The 15,827-nt window shown below is 52.9% G+C and overlaps 1 protein-coding gene across 1 annotated transcript in view; it reads right to left on the bottom strand.

Annotated features, from left to right (window-relative positions):
- Positions 1 to 14,570, bottom strand: part of TPH2 (tryptophan hydroxylase 2) — an 83,635-nt gene extending 69,065 nt beyond the window's left edge. Inside the window, exons 1-5 of the mRNA XM_072741291.1 lie at positions 13,898 to 14,570; positions 10,221 to 10,373; positions 7,220 to 7,403; positions 7,021 to 7,121; positions 2,728 to 2,795 (exon numbers count right to left, since the gene is read on the bottom strand). Coding sequence (XP_072597392.1) covers positions 2,728 to 2,795; positions 7,021 to 7,121; positions 7,220 to 7,403; positions 10,221 to 10,373; positions 13,898 to 14,212 — 821 coding nt within the window. The 5' untranslated portion in view covers positions 14,213 to 14,570. The remainder of the gene's footprint in view (positions 1 to 2,727; positions 2,796 to 7,020; positions 7,122 to 7,219; positions 7,404 to 10,220; positions 10,374 to 13,897) is intronic.
- Positions 14,571 to 15,827: the final 1,257 nt, after the last annotated feature.

The raw sequence follows: 15,827 nt of genomic DNA, 5'->3' as shown, positions 1-15,827 counted from the left end.
GGCAGCTCCCTGCCTGCCTCAGCCTCTGGAACATCCAGTCACTGAGCCAGGGCCCTTGAACCTAAGCACTCCCCAGCCCTGTAAACGGGGCCTGGATGCTCTAGCTCCATCCAGTGCCTTCTTTGTATACAGTCCCCACCCCTTCCAGCTGGGGCTCCTGCAAGTCTGTGTCTTGCTTCAACAGTGTTTCAACAGAACAGACCCAGGGACGCCCCTTGAGCCTCCTACCTTCCAGCTAATAACCTTCGGAACCATCTTCTCAGCCGCCCTCTGCCTCTGGAACAGCCAACACCATCTTTTGAGCTTAGCTTCCTTATTGCCCACCAACCATGAGCTCCCAGATTGGTCAGAACTGTCCCACCGAGGTGGAGGCCTGGTCAGCATGCACCTGCAGGCCTCCCACACCTACCTCTCTCTGCGCCTCTAGTTCCACCGCGCTGGTGCGGCTCTGGAAGGCATGGGCTGCTTCCCCATCCTCGGAGAAGCACGAGGGTGCCCAGTGCTTCTTGAGGAGGCAAACATATGGCAGCCAGGCCCTCCTCCAGGATGCACAGAAGCCATCCCCTGGAAGCTGCCACGGTTCTGGAGGAGAGCGTGAAGCAGGCCCCTCTGGATCTGCATGCCCAGGCTCTGCCCACACAGTCCCCCGGCTCTGTGACTTTCCGGAGAACCATCTCCTACAGGAGCAGCTGAAGCTCAGCAAGGAGATAGCAACCACCTGGCCAGCTCTGCAGAGCGGCGGCCCCAGGCTGGGCTGCGGGGTCGGGGGGGAGGGTATCCCTTCCAAAGGCTCACCCTATGAGAGGCCTCTGTGACATCCCCCTCGGTGCCAGGGCTTCAGCCTAAGCCTGTCCCCGCAGCCATGAGACAGCTTCTCAACCACCCTGAACTTCTAGGTCGTGGACCAAAAGGAAGCAATAAAGCTTTTTGCAGGAAAAAAAGTCTCCACCATTTCCAACCACTAGTGTTTACTTTGATTTTCTGCAGATCCGGCACCTAAGCTACGGGAAGCCGGCAGCCGGACACTCCCATCATCTTGCCTCTACGCTCCTTCGCTTTTCTGCCCATATCAGCGTGTTTTCTTTAAAACAAAAAGTCTCCCCAGGATCGAGGCCCCGTGAAAGGCATTGACTCCTAGATACCCCACCAGTAGGCTCAGCTTGCCTGGCCCAGGTTCTGGGCTCCACCAAGGAGAAATAAGTGACATTTGAGCGGCTCCTTGATCGCCGTGCTAACGAGATTCTTCACGTGCACAAACACACGCCTCTTCCCAGTCGCGTAATACCTATACTACCTGTGTGTAAAACCCATATTTATCCATCGGTTCCCCCTAAAGAAAAAAGCTCTGCCCAGCTCTGAGCTTTTGTCACGGCCTGCATGCACCCCTTCCATGACCCACGTACGACCCGATTCCCCGGGGACAATCTGTGAATCAAGGGAGCCAATCTTAAGTTTCACAATCAAGTAGTGGGGAGCTCAGCAGTTGAGCATCTGCCTTCGGCTCAGGCCGTGACCCCGGGGTCCCAGGATCGAGTCCCGTGTCGGGCTCCCCACAGGGAGCTTGCTTCTCCCTCTGCCTGTGTCTCTGCCCCTCTGTGTCTCTCAGGAATAAATAGATAAAATCTTTAAAGGAAAAAAAAGTGGCCTGGAACAGAGGAGAACAAAAATGGAGCAGACACAGGTGGAAAAGCGCAGGTCAAGTGGTCCTGGTGTTTAGGGTCATAAAAGCAGTGGAGAAAGAACGGAAGGCTGCCTGGGGCTTGGAGGGTGCGGGGAGAGCCCCAGACACACAGGGAGCCAGAGGGAGCCACCCGGTGACCCAGCGGGGGTGTCAGGTGGGACCCCTCAACTCAGCTTGAGCCCCTGTGTGCCATAGTCCACAAAAAAAAAAAAAAAAGAGGAAAAAGGGAAAAAGCCACCAGTGACATTCTCTAAAACACCAAGACACACAAAATATCTGAAATTCTCACCCAGGACAAAGTTGCCCCATGGGACAGTCAGGCTGCCCACCTCCTCGCAAGTAAAATAAAGCGACTCCTGTGGGGCAGGATCTAGGCTTTGCCCCGAGATCAGGCTCCCACGGCTGCTCCTGAGCCGACAAGGGGGTGCCCGGTGCAGGTGTCCAGGTGCCGCTAATGGGAGCGCAGGACACGGAGGCCGGCCAGCCCCTCCGGCTCCCCGCACCCCCTGCACCCGCTGCGCCCCGGCCTCACCCCCGCGGCCTGGATCAGGGTGGGGCTCTCCCCGAGGCCCCCACGTGGCAGGGACCCTCCACCTCCATGAGAAGCAAACACAAGTATGTTCCATGAAGGTGCTGGCGTGACCCCCGGGGGCACTTCTGCAGGGCCCCTCCTGTCGCCAGGAGGCTGGGCGTGGAAGGGGGCACTGGGGGGGGTGTGGAAGGGGGCACCGGGGGGTGTGGAAGGGGGCACAGGGGGCTGGTCGTGGAAGGGGCCCCAACAGGCAGAGTCAAAGGTGAGACTCGCACCCAGGTCCCACCCGCGCGGAGGGCCCGGGGGCCGGCGGGGAGCGGCTAGCAGCAGGTGACCAGGGCCTGCGCGGCGGCAGGTGCGGTGGCTGTGACGTCACGCGGCTGTGGCAGCCCAGGGACCTTCCGGCACCTGTGCTGCCTCCACCCGCCTGCGCAGCAAGTGCTGTCCGTAGTTGGTGCGCAGCCCGCAGGTGGCGGTGAGGATGGGGGCCGAGCTCCCACACTCCGGTACTTACTACTTGTAGCCCATGGCCACGTCCACGAAGTACTTCCTTCTCTGCCGGTAGACGTCGTCCTTGAATCCCTTAAACATAGGAGAGATCTGGTTATTTAGCAAAGGGGCCGAGCAGTGGGCGCCAAAGGCCTAGCAGGTGCACCGGAGCCACAGGAGCCGCGGGGTGACCAAGGGGACGCAGGCAGCCGGCCCAGCCCCATGACCCCCATTATCTGCGGGCCCTACTCACTGGGGCCACGTGGGGGGCACTGAGCCGCTTGTTGGGGTCACCAGTTCATGCACCCCGCTCATTGGAACAGGGGCACATGCGTAGTCACTAGGGTGACCTAGTGGCCTTAGGGTGACCCAAGTGCCACCGTCGTGTGTGAGGCCAGGACGTGCCCCGCCCTCAAAAACTCTGTCGTTCAGGATAATCAGTGAACCCCCAAAGGAGCAGCCTGGACAGGTTCTGGGGCTTCCCGCGCCCTGTCCCCGGGCCTCCGCACTTGCTGCTGCCTCATTGGCAACCTCGGGACTGGACCCATGGCTGCGCTCACACGGGGCTGCGGCATCCCGCCCTGTGCTCCTGGCCTCAGCTCGGGCCTGAGCATCCCGCCCTATGCTCCTGGCCTCAGCTCACCTTCCGTCTCCCTCCCTGCAGGTACTTTCCATCAGCACCTCTGGGGCTTCCTTCCAACTGCCAGAAACCCAGAAGGAATCATTGCCATGTGACTTGTGTGCAACCCTGCGACCTGGAAGGGCCACCGCGACACCGTGGCCACCGCGTGAAAGAGGGCAGGACAGGCGGTGGGGACAGGGGCTCCGAGGAGGGAGCGCCCGGGCCCTTGAAGTCCTAGGTCACCCGGCTATGGCTGCCCTGCCTTTGCACGCAGGAGCCTCAAACCTGGGTGGGCCGGCCTCCTGCGCCCTTGACGGAGAAGTGGCCGTGGGGCTGCCTGCTGGGCTGAGGCGCACGTCCCCTGCCAAGGCCGCTGTGTCACAGGAGCATCGCTGTCTGCGGTGAGCCACCCAAAGCCCCGCAGCCGGGGCAGCCCCCTGAGGGCCCGGCCCTTCCTTCCCTGAACCGGGAGTTTTCCCGCTGCTTTTCCCAGGCAGGCTCCGAGGCCTTGCAACGCGCTCCACGAGTGTCGTGACCAAGCCACCAGGTTCACAATTGCATCTGTGACCTGAAACAGGTCCCCCGCTCCAGAGAAAGCTTGGGTGTCCGCCTGCTAGCAGCAGCACGGGGCCTGGAGGCAAACCTGGGACCTGGCTGCCCCTGCTCCGCCGAGGAGGCAAGCAGGCCAGTGCGGAAGGGAAGGGCTCTGCTCCCCGGGCCCTGCCCCCAGGCAGCATCCTGCGAGCACCGTTGTCTGCCATGTTCCAGAAGATTCTCGCCTGTCTCTCCTTGGCAAACAGCCGCTCCTCTTCCGGGCAGGCCCGTGGTGCCTCGTTAGCCGAGCGCGGCGGTCATTACACCAATGCAGAGGGGGGCCCAGCGACCCCAGGACTCCCCGTGGACCCGCACAACAGCGCAGGGACACTGGCCAGCCACTGGGCGCAGCAGGGACACAGAAGGCCCTGGCCGTCCGTCCCGGCCTAGAGGCAGGGCTAAGGTTACCAGCCAGCAGAGGGGACGCCCCCCCCACGCCGTGTTGGGGCACAGGTGCACCGAGAAACCATCCCTTGCTCACCTGAGAGTCAGACTGAACCAGGCCTCCCCCAAGTGGGCAAGCCCTGCGGCCCTCGTCCCGGAGAGTCTGGGCACCCCGTCCTTTCCTCTGTTGCGTTAAGAACCAGCCAGCACCCTAAAGGGTGCAGCGAGGGTGTGCCGGCTGCCCCGGGGCTCAACCCCGGGGAGACTGGAATCCCCCAGGGAGCCTGCGGGACTACTCCAAAGCTAGCCACGGCCTGAGGTCATGAACCCGAGGTCACGCCCCGAGGTCACGATCCCAAGGTCACATCCCGAGGTCACGATCCCAAGGTCAGGATCCTGAGGTCACGTCCCGAGGTCACGATTCAAGCACCCTGGGGAGGGACCCCGCGCCAGTGATTTCTGTCCTGATCCCCCGCATACTCAAAGTGGAAGGCCAAGGCGGAGAGTCGCTGAGCTCGGGCGGTAGTTCTCAGCTCGAGAGCTCCTCAGAATGTCCTGCAAGTCCTTCTACAGGCAGATTCCAAGGTCCATCGTGAAAGCCCCGATTGAGCCGCTTCGGTGGGGCCCCACGAACTGCATTTTTAAGAAGCACTTTCAGGGGGCCTGAGCACATTGTGAGAGCGCCTCCCCGTCCAAGTCCTGGCTGCTCAAAGCGCAGCGGGCCCGTCTGGGGGCTCGCCAGACACGCAGAGCCTCACTTTGCACCTCGAAAAGATCTTCCAGGGGATCCCTGGTTGGCTAACCATTTTGGCACCTGCCTTTGGCCCAGGGCGTGACCCCCGGGGTCCTGGGATCGAGTCCCGCGTTGGGCTCCCTGCAGGGAGCCTGCTTCTCCCTCTGCCTGTGTCTCTCCCTCTCTCTCTCTTTCTGTGTGTCTCTCATGAATGAATAAACAAAATCTTAAAAAAAAAAAAATGTAAAGACCTTCCAAGGGGTTTGTGCAGCAAAGTTTGAGAGACGTTGGCCTACATGGACGTTTGAGCCTCTTAGGGAGCCGCAGCAGCCGGCCCCTCCCTTGGCAGCTCCTCTGAGCCACCCTTGTATGAGGGCAGCATCCGAACACCGTAAGCCCCGTCTCAAGACTGGGGTCACTCCCAGGCACCCAAAAGTCCTGAGACCAGCTTCGCCGTGCTCATCAAGTACTAACTTGCAAAAAACACCGATTTAGCCATGCCAGATTTTACGTAATGAACATTTGGTGTGCTTCTAAAAGAAATACATGTGGGTAAAAAAAAAAAAAAAAAAGAAAAGAAAAGAAAAAAGAAGAAAAAGCGGTGGTGAGGCAGGAGATTGCTAAGGACGTGCGATCACCTCCACAGGCTGCACAGACTGTAAGAGGAGGTTTCACGAGGTGGTATAATTAGGAGAAAAGGAACGGAATTAAACACAGGAAAATATCCACTGGGTATCAGGACCCATTTCTTCACAAGGCCGGAGCGGTCCCACTAACAAAGCTGCTGTCCTGCGTCCAGGCTGGTGACTCGAGAACTCAGGGGGTCACTTGGAGCTAGGAGGTTAGCAGGAGCCCCAAGGCCCCCGGCAGGGGCCCGCGCCGTAACCCGTAACCCGGTGCTTCCCTTTCCGGGCTTTCAACCGCGCACCTGCCCAGAGGCTTCCCGGCTGTTCTGGCTTTTGAAATGCCCCTTCCAGGTCAATGAGGATCCCTTTTCCACTCTGGACATAAAGAATTCGAGGTGCACAGACGGAGGGACTCGGCCGAGGTCACCCTGCAAGGGAACAGCTGGTGTCTGCGAGGTCCTGTCCCCGCTGGTCCCCGAGATCAGGCTTCTGGGCCGGTCCGGGCCTCTGGACAAGGGGGTCACAGGGGATGGCCCCTAAAGGCACTTCGGCGTGTGTTTCTAATGCTCGGGAGGCTTTTCTGTGGGACCCCCTGTGGGTTGTTCTGAGGTTTCCGACCTGCTGGCACAGCACATCGTGCCTTTGAAAAAGTTCAGCTTCTTGAAAATAACACAGTTGCGTTGAGTCCACTCGACCGTTTGCTGGCGCGGCGGTTACGGGCCAGTCTGGACGTGCGTTGCGCTGAACGACAAGCCCCTGCAGGCTCCCTGTCGTCAATGTTGTCACAGCGTCCTCTGCTCGGTTCTCATGGTTGGGCAGGCATGCACCTGTCGGGCCGGCGCCCAGGGCAGCGCCCCAGACTGTCCCCATTTTGACAAAATGCGCACCTGTAGAGCAGGTCCCTCTGACCACTAAACCCCCTGCCTGCCCTCCCACCGAGGCCGGCGTCCTCCCTTGCTGTGCTCCTAATGACCTGCGGCCCAGGGACGCAGGAGGAGACCCTGCCCCTGTCCCACAGCCCCCGGGGCCCAGGCCGCCCTCATTTCCGCAAGGGACCACCCATGTCAGCCCCTCGTCTTTCCAAGGGCCACCAGCTGCAGGGTATGTCGCGCCCTCTAACGCTGCAGAGCTGCTCCCCGAGCCTGAGAGCCGCCCCCGCCCCGGCCGACCCTCTAAGAGCGACCGTCCTGTGGCAGTGTCACCCCCTAACCTGCCCCCGGCCCGCGCGTGCTGCGGGGACGCTTTACCAGGTGGGGGCCGCATGCCCCCCGGGGGAGCACACAGGTGCACACCGCCCGGCACGTGCGGCAGCCGGGCCACGCGTGGGGAGTGTGGGGAGCGGGGTCCCTGGACACTTACGGGGTGGTCAGCGTCGAGCTCGGACCCGTACATGAGAACCCTGTGAGAACACCTGTCCAGCTCGGAGATCTTCCGGGGGAACCAGGGCACGTCATCTAGTTCTGTGGAAGACACAGCGCAGGTTCAAGAGCCTTAGCTCCCGGGTCGCCGCTCCCTTCTCGCGACGCTGCGGCACCCCACCGGGGACAGCTGGCCTTGCCTTCTCCCTCTGCCCAAATGCTCGCTGACGGATTCGGCATCACGACGGTGCTTTGAGATTTCAGCAACTGAACGAGCTCACTGAATTCGGTTTGCCCACACTCGCAGTCCACGAAGATTTCAACCTCCGAGCTCCTCCGCCGGGATTTCCTGGACTCGATATGAACCATGTTGACGTGTTTCTCCTGTGGAAATAGAAGCAACATCTGTGACTCACCCCTCGGCACAACAGGGGACGCCACGGCTGCTCGTAAGCACGGGGCTGAGACCCAAGACGGAGGGAAAGACCATCTCCTGGCTCTTTGGTTGACGAACACATGCAAACGCTTCCAACCAGTGCCTGGGTTACTAGCAGTGGGGACTGTGTGGAGCTTTTCCTGCCTCATTAAGAAAAAAATAGGGATCCCCAGGTGGCTCAGCGGGTGAGCACCCGCCTTCCACCTGGAGCGTGACCCCAGAGTCCCGGGATCGAGTCCCACGTCGGGCTCCCTGCATGGAGCCTGCTTCTCCCTCTGCCTGTGTCTCTGCCTCTCTGTGTCTCTCATGAATAAATAAATAAAAATCTTAAAAATAAATAAATAAATAAAAATTAAAAATAGAGGGCATGTAAAAGCATATAAAGGGCACGATACGATTACGAATATCATCCTTTCCCTGCACAGCCCACATCCCGCTGCGGGTGAGCATAGCTACTTGGGGGGCATCAGCTTATCACGTCATCGTGCAATCCGCACATTTACATTCTTATTTTCATATGTTTCCAAAAAAAAAAACACATTGCTAAAACTGAAACCCCTAATTTAATAGTGGTACAAGGTTTCTGCTGTGCATTAAAGTTCAAAAATAACCTTTGAAAAAATAAGTCAATAGTACAAATGGCAGAGAAACGAGGCAGGCGCTGGGCGGGTGGCCTGAGGATGGTGGTTGAGAGACCCAAGCCAGAGGGAAGGAAGGAAAGCAGCCGAGCAAGTATCTCTACAGGCAGAGACCAAAACAGAACACAGCTAACAGCCGCAGGTGGACCCGTGTGGGCCACCTCCAGGCAGCCTCCCCGGACGACTCGTCCTCGCAGCCGTGCCCCACGGCCGGTTTCGGGGCTAAAGGTCTCCTGACAAAAATAAATAAACAAATAAATAGTTAATTAATTAATTAAAATAAAGGGGCTCACAGGGGGCAGCAGCTCAGTACTTGGGCATCAGGGTCCCAGCTCCTGCTGAGGCCGAGGCCCACGTGCTCATCCCCACCCCCCGGCGACGGGACCCCACGCCCCAGGATGCCGGCGGGGGGTGGGGGGTCCTACAGCAGCTCACATTCCTTTTTTTTTTAAGGTTTTATTTATTTATCCATGAGAGACGCAGGCAGAGGGAGAAGCAGGCTCCCTTCAGGGACTCAATGCGGGACTCGATCCCAGGACCCCAGGGTCACACCCTGGGCTGGAGGCAGGCGCCCCACCGCTGAGCCCCTGGGCTGCCCCGTATCAGGTCACCTTCCTCCTGCGACCCTGGGCAGTGTCGGCATGTGCAGCCCCGGCCGGGGGAGGCCGCCCCAGGGCCGAGCACGAGCACCTCGACAGCAGCGGCCCCCGTATCAGGCAACTGGTCCTGCGACCCTGAGGCATGACACCCGGCTTCTGTTTGTGCTGACCTTTCTGGTGACACCAGACTTTCCAAAGCGGCTGATAAGCAACGGTGAGGCTAATAGGAGGGTCAAGAGTCTTCTCACACATGGTGTCACTTTGGACGTCCCCGTCCCCGGGTAGGGGCGAGGAGGGACTTTGGGCCAGGCAGCAGAGGTCCGGAGGGGCAGGGTGCTCCACAGGCTCCCCGGGCGCAGGTGGCCAAGCTGGGTGCCACCAGCGCTTGGCCCGGGGCGTGTGGCCTGCCCACGGGCGCTGGCCGGGACAGCCCCGGGTGCTGTAAGGTGTGACATCTTCCCGCAGTTGTGCACTAGCTCTGTTCACCGTGCCCGGTCCTTTCCTCCGGGTCGAGAGAGAACGAGGAAACATTTGCCGGAGCGGGCCGCTGACTCCCCTTCTGGTCATCAGAGGCCTCACCACACAGGCCTCACCTGTGCCCACTGTGCAAGGCACTTTCACTCCTAGGACCGCACCAGACCTACCTCGTTAGGGAGGAAGCATCATCGCTGCTGCACAGAGGAAGACCCTGAAGTGAGGCAGCAGCCAGCGGTTGGCCAAGCCGGGAGAACACGGGCCTGAGTCTTCCCCCTGCAAGGCCAACCCTCTTCCCCGAGAGCAGCCCCGGGCCCCACGCAGAGCGAGGCGCCCCCCCAGACAACATGCACGCGCGAGGCACGATGCTTGCCGAACGGAAAGGTAGCCCTCAGGTCTACCCCGGCCAGGGGACAGTCCTTTTTCTGGGTTTCTCCAACCTTACCCCCAACCACACTCTTGAGGCTACCACATTGGACCTGGACAAAGGTCACTACATTTCTATGAAATAAAGAGAGAGAGTGAGCCAGCCCTGGCTTATGTATGAGGACAGTGACTCATCTCCCCGAAAGTCGTGGCAAGTTCATGAAGCAGTGAGGCTCGGGTGGGCAGCGGGGCGGGGGAGGGGGGCATCCCAAAGCCTCGACTCCTGCATCTCATTTCACGGAATAAACGTGCTCCCAGGACAAGTGCACAGTTCAGATGCGAGCAAACCAAATTGGGCTGCAGTCTCTTGATACTTAAAGACACCCTCTTTGGCTCATTTTGCCAAACAAAAGGTGTGAGACTCACCTTTTTTTAATTACTGGCTTTCTTACCTGGCAATAGTCTGGGGAATTACTAATAGGTTACCTTGGAATTAATAAAACACAGTTGGCACAAATCTGCTTATTTCGTTGTTTGGCAGACAAACCTTCCTTATAAAGCTTTGTTGACTTTGGTTTCTTTGAGCACGTTTTCCGGAGACGGATTGGGGATGTTTCAAAGCAGGGGACAGGTTTGGAACTGGGCACACAGTCACTGTCAAAGTTAGGTAATGACATTTTACATTCACCTGGAAGAGATTCAGCACTTTTACCAATCCGCCAACTTCATTTTTCAGTGAGAAGACAACAGCCGTCTTGCCGCTTTCAGGACTGGCTTCACTTTTGCTGTCCCTCTTGCCGCCTTTTTTATCATCATTTTTGCCAGAGTTAGCTCTATTTAACTTCAAGAAGGTAGAAACACACAAAAACATTGGTTAGGATCCCAGAGTTCTCAAAACTAGATTTTTTTTGTTGTTGTTGGACATTCCATTCAATTGCTAGAAGCTTCAGCAATCCTATAAACTCAAAGAAAACTTGCCACATCACTCCTGACTGTCAATCATAAATTCTGGCCTAATTTGCTGCGGAACACTATTTTCCAGTGCTCTAAGGCAGCATCCAGTGGCTTAAATTAAAGGGGGATCAGATCTGCTTCATTTTATTTAATAGCCACGAAGATCTGACCATCAGAAATTATGAAGTCTCACCTATGACTAATTCCTGCTATTATTCCTAGGTTTATTTTACAGCATAAATTTTGGTCTGCTAAACTAAGCTGAAACCCAGCTCAGGGTCCAAGTCCCTGCCCCGCTGTGTCGGGTATACTTGGACCCAAGCTCAAGCTTGCAAATAAACCCTCGTGTGTTTGGAAAAAAAAAAATTTGGTCTGCTAGTCGTTATACAATGTGGAAACTATACTAATTACCAAGCATAACAAAAATAAGACCAAACATATCTTTCACAACAATAATTTCAGTTTCCATTACGATCTTAAAAACAGAATATTCATTCCATTCTGAAATATGTCAGGACACACACTAAAATTGGCAGCTTTACTCCCTGCATTGCTTTCTGCACGACACTTCACGTTGTCAGTGCGCATCTACCTGCAGGAGTTCAACACAGAGGAGCATGTGCTACTAAGGCCATCTGTGTCTGCAGATGATGCCTGAAATGTGGCTATTAAAATCCAGCCACAAAGAAAAGAGAAAGGAAGGAAGAAAGGGAAGAAAGAAGGAAGGGAAGAAGAAAGAAGAGAGAAAGAAGAAAGAAAGAAAGAAAGAAAGAAAGAAAGAAAGAAAGAAATGAAAGAAAGAGAAAGAAGAAACAAAGGAAAGAAAGAAAAAAGGAATAGAAAGAAAGAAAGAAATACAGAAAGACAGAAAGAGAATGAAAGAAAGAGAAAGAAAGAAGGAAAGAAAGAAGAAAAAGGAAGAAAGAGAAAGAAAAAGAAAGGAGAAAGAAAAAGAACAAAAAAGGAAGAAATAGAAAGAAGAAAAAGGAAGAGACATAAAAACAGACAGAAAGAGAAAGAAAGAAAAAAGAGAAAGAAAGAGAAAGAAGAAAGAAAAAAGGAAGAGACAAAGACAGGCAGAAAGAAGAAGAAAGAAAGAGAAAGGAAGACAGAAAGAAAGAAAAAGAAAGAAAGAAAGAAGAAAAAAGGAAGAGAAAGAAAGAAAAAGAGAAAGGAAGGAAGAAAGAGAAAAAGGAAAAAAGGAAGAAAAAGAGAGAAAGAAGAAAAAAGGAAGAAAGAAAAAGAACAAAAAAGGAAGAAAGAGAAAGAAAAAGAATGAAAAAAGGAAGAGACAAGAAGAAGAAGAAGAAGAAGAAGAAGAAGAAGAAGAAGGAAGGAAGGAAGGAAGGACACTAGCTAATCATTAGGAGCAAAGAGTAAAATCTGAGAAAACTGGGAAGGAGCGAGTCTTCATTAGCCGTTCAAGACACCGTCGCACAGCCGTAAGTGGTGACTATTAGTCCTATGGGTTAATGACAAAAATGGCAGATTTCAGAAACTTGAGTCCCACTGTCAGGAACACAGAGCAAAATAGGCTGGAAACGTTCAGTTCAAAGACCAAGTGGAGCGGGGATGCACATGTTTCATGTCTGAGTTGCAAGTGCGGCCCGAGGCAAAGGGCAGAGCCCATTGGCCATCCTCTTGGACCCGAGGGAAGTACCTCTGAGAGGGGACCAGAGCCAGGGGGTAGGGCCCGCCCCAGCCCCCTCGGATTCCACCCCCGCCCCCCCAGCTTCATTTTCTCGGGTGTCACATCTTCACACTGCCTCCCTCCCTGGATTTTTATATCATGGAAATGACTATTTTATTATTTATGACTTGGAGGAGAAAAGCTTATGCAGACATTGGCATTTGACAGTGTGTTTAGTCATTAAAAGCTCAAATGTCTCAGCTCTCGCAACATCTGCCTGCTTGTCGCCACGTAACACGCAGCCCTTACACATGTATAGGAATTTTTATATGAGTGTGTCATACGTTAACCATAACTCTGAGCTCTTTGTTTTCCTTCTAGCAGCTCATTATGACTTCAAAATTCCTCAGGGTAATATCTCAGCCACATGTTCGTGGTATTTGGATGTTTAAAAAAAATCTATTTAAAAGAATTTTTAAAAATAAAAAATCTATTTACATTTTTGGTCTCATTTCTGCAAATTGATTTTTTTTAATTATTTATTTATTTATTTTTGCAAAATGATTTAAACAGTTCTACAAACTTGCCCTGATTACTTTTCAACATTTTAAGCAGTAATAATACACCAGTACAATACAACCTTCTGGCACAGGTTTGAAGCTATGGTATGCAAACAGAATTTTCCATGATACAGACTGAATTGTAACTGGTTGGATAAACTCTGATACAGTAATGAAATAGCACTTAATATTTTTAGTGACTGGGAATCTGCATACCTTTTTTTTGTTGTTCACTGCCTTTTTTTTTCTTAAATCTGGTCACCATTACCTCAAATCAGCATCTAAAATCCTGCAAAATCGGGGAACCCTGGTGGGGGGCTCAGCAGTTTAGCGCCTACCTTTGGCCCAGGATGTGACCCCAGGGTCCCGGGATTGAGTCCCACATCGGGCTCCCTGCATGGAGCCTTCTTCTCCCTCTGCCTGTGTCTCTGCCTCTCTCTCTCTCTCTCTGTCTCTCATGAATAAATAAATAAAATCTTTAAAAAATAATAATAATAAAATAAAATCCTGCAAAACGTTGACTTTTTTCCTGTTAACATTTAAGTACAGAAACTGCCTTAAATACTGAAGCGAGTGGTGTATTGCTTTCATTGCTCCATCAAATTAAGATGAAAAATGGAGTAATGAGAAAAGCATGAAAACTTTTGGGAGGAGCTGATATTCCTTTCATTCCAATAATCAGCACCTACAGGCAAGAATAAAAACATGACTTCTCTGTATGTAAGGAACAGCCTCCGTAGATGGGAAGGGGTGTAGGAGACTCAATCATCTTGCAGGAACCACAGAAATCGGTTTAATTAAAAAAATAAAAATAATATAAATAAATAAGCAAATAAATAAATAAATAAATCGGTTTAATTTCTTCTCCCTGTTCCTACTCCTAGTACGTGGCCTTTCAAAATCCTACATGCTTTTTTTTTTTTTTTTTTTTTTCTGTAGGTACAAGGCGCTGGTTCATACAAGCTCTCGCTCTTGATGTTCAGGAACTTCTTTACTTCCTACTCCATGAACTTCAAGGAGAGGAAGTTTGGGACATGGTGGTGGGGACACATGCTTGACTTTATGGGGAGAGAAGGCCGGGAGAAAGCAGGAGAAGCAGGGTGGGGTGCTGGGGGCTGGGGTGAGGTGTGTGCTTACTCTCCCTCCGGGTCCCTGCGGCCAGGATGGGGCCATCGCCACCCTAGGACCCCTCCTCCAGGGTGCCAGCTGCTCGGTACTCACTGTTAAGCTGCCCGGGAGCTGGTGGTCTTCGGGCACCGCTGAATCCAGAGAAAACCCTCTCTTTGCCCAGTATTTACTGGAAAACATCATCATTGCCGGCTGCATGGATCTGCTGCAACTTTCCGTCTGTGCAGCAGGGGGACCGGAGCGACGTCCCGGGCCAGCGGCCACCACCAGGACGCCCAGCAGGAGCCTCTGCCCAGGCTCTGTCCAGAGCCCTGGTGCTGAAGAGAGAGCGATGAGGACCGTCCTCCCCCCAGGAGCCTTTATATGAGTGACGGGGGCTGATGGGAGGCTGATTAGAAAGAAACTCATTTCTGGCTGCCGATGGCCACGATCAGATTACAGACCCGACGCCTGGGGTTATCTGTGCCTCCGGCGCAGTTTGTTTCATAGGTCGAATAGTCGTGTGGGCGTGCGTGGGGGAGAACAAGACACAATGGGGTGCTGTATGTGAAAGAAACCCATATTAGCTCTGTCCCCTGGTAGCCAGCTCTCATCTCTCAAACCCGCTCCCGGCAAGCTAACCTAAGCCTTTAGGGGACTGTGAGTTCAAAGGTTCTGTGCTTTCTTCCCCCAAAGGAGGAAAATTAGAAAGATCAGCGCCGCTGAATCCTTAATTCATTCCATTCTGTTAATAAGTGTTTTCTGATCTGAGGCGTCATGACTGGATGCGGGCGATGGCTTTCCTAAAAGGCACTGCTCCCACCCCTGTGATGCAGCTATGCGGTGAGGCGCAGGCAGCTGTAGCGTGAAGGCAATGTAAGGCTCTGATTTGGCCACAGAGAGATAAAGGGGAGACGCTAACCCTAGCATCTTCCTCACTGTGTGGGACGGAAAAGAAAACTTTTTGATGATTGATGAGAATCAATCATTCTCATCATTGATTGATGCCTGTACATCAATCAATCTCTTGGCGCTATTGATATTTGCTGAATTTTTCCCTCTCCACTTGTACCTAGATCAAATCCAACCATCTGAAATGCATAGATCATTTGAGGTACATACTGTTCCAACTTTACCAAGTGAGAAAATTCACCATGTCACGGGAAAATATTACCAATCCCCTAAAGGCCGTAAGACTCGACTGAATGTGCTTGCCCAACTACAAAACTAAGCAAAACCTGGGGCTGGCACTGCTTCTCTGCACAGAAAACAAGATGAAAAACGTTCAAAACTGAAATGGATGACTTCATATTAACTGGATATTAATAGTTTCTGGAATCTTGAGGGGACATGATTATTATTTGACCTCATTTTGGAAACATTATTTGAAATGAATTTCCTCTAAAAATCAGCTCTGATAAACTAATAGGAAGGCGAAGGGTTTTTTTTTTTTTCTTTTTAAGATTTTATTTTTAAGTGATCTCTATATCCAACTCGGGGCTGGAACTTACATCCCCAAGATCAAGAGTCACATGCTCTACAGACTGAGCCACGCAGGTGCCTTCAGTAAGGTGAAGCTTAAATACATTGATTGAAGTTTAGCATATAGGATTTTGAGATTGTCCAACCCTGTACTAGAGCATTTCAATAAAATCATGCTTCTTTCTATTAAAAATTTTAAATAAAAAATGCATTGATTGAAATCATAATAAGAATAATAACTAATATTACTGAGTGCTTGCCAATCGTTATTCTAAGAAAACTTTTAGGTAAAAATCTGATTGATCATCACAACAACACTTGCAAGGCAGTAACTGGTATTTCCATTTTATATAAAGAGAAAACTGAGGCACAAAGAATTTAAGTAACTTGCCAAAAAATCCAATTAAAGAGTGGCTGAGGCAGGATTTAAATTCAGGTAGTCTGGCTTCAAACTCTGTGTCCTCAACTATCACATTATACAGCCCCTTAGGTATTCCAAACAAGGAAACATGAGTAGGCTCAAGAGAGCACACAAAGATAATTTCAGCCAGAATACGGTTTG

The sequence above is a fragment of the Vulpes vulpes genome, chromosome 16 (genome assembly GCF_048418805.1).
Source record: "Vulpes vulpes isolate BD-2025 chromosome 16, VulVul3, whole genome shotgun sequence".
In the NCBI taxonomy this organism is placed as follows: Eukaryota; Metazoa; Chordata; class Mammalia; order Carnivora; family Canidae; genus Vulpes; species Vulpes vulpes.
The sequence above is the reverse complement of the archived record's forward strand: the minus strand, read 5'-3'. Positions and strand labels throughout refer to the sequence as shown.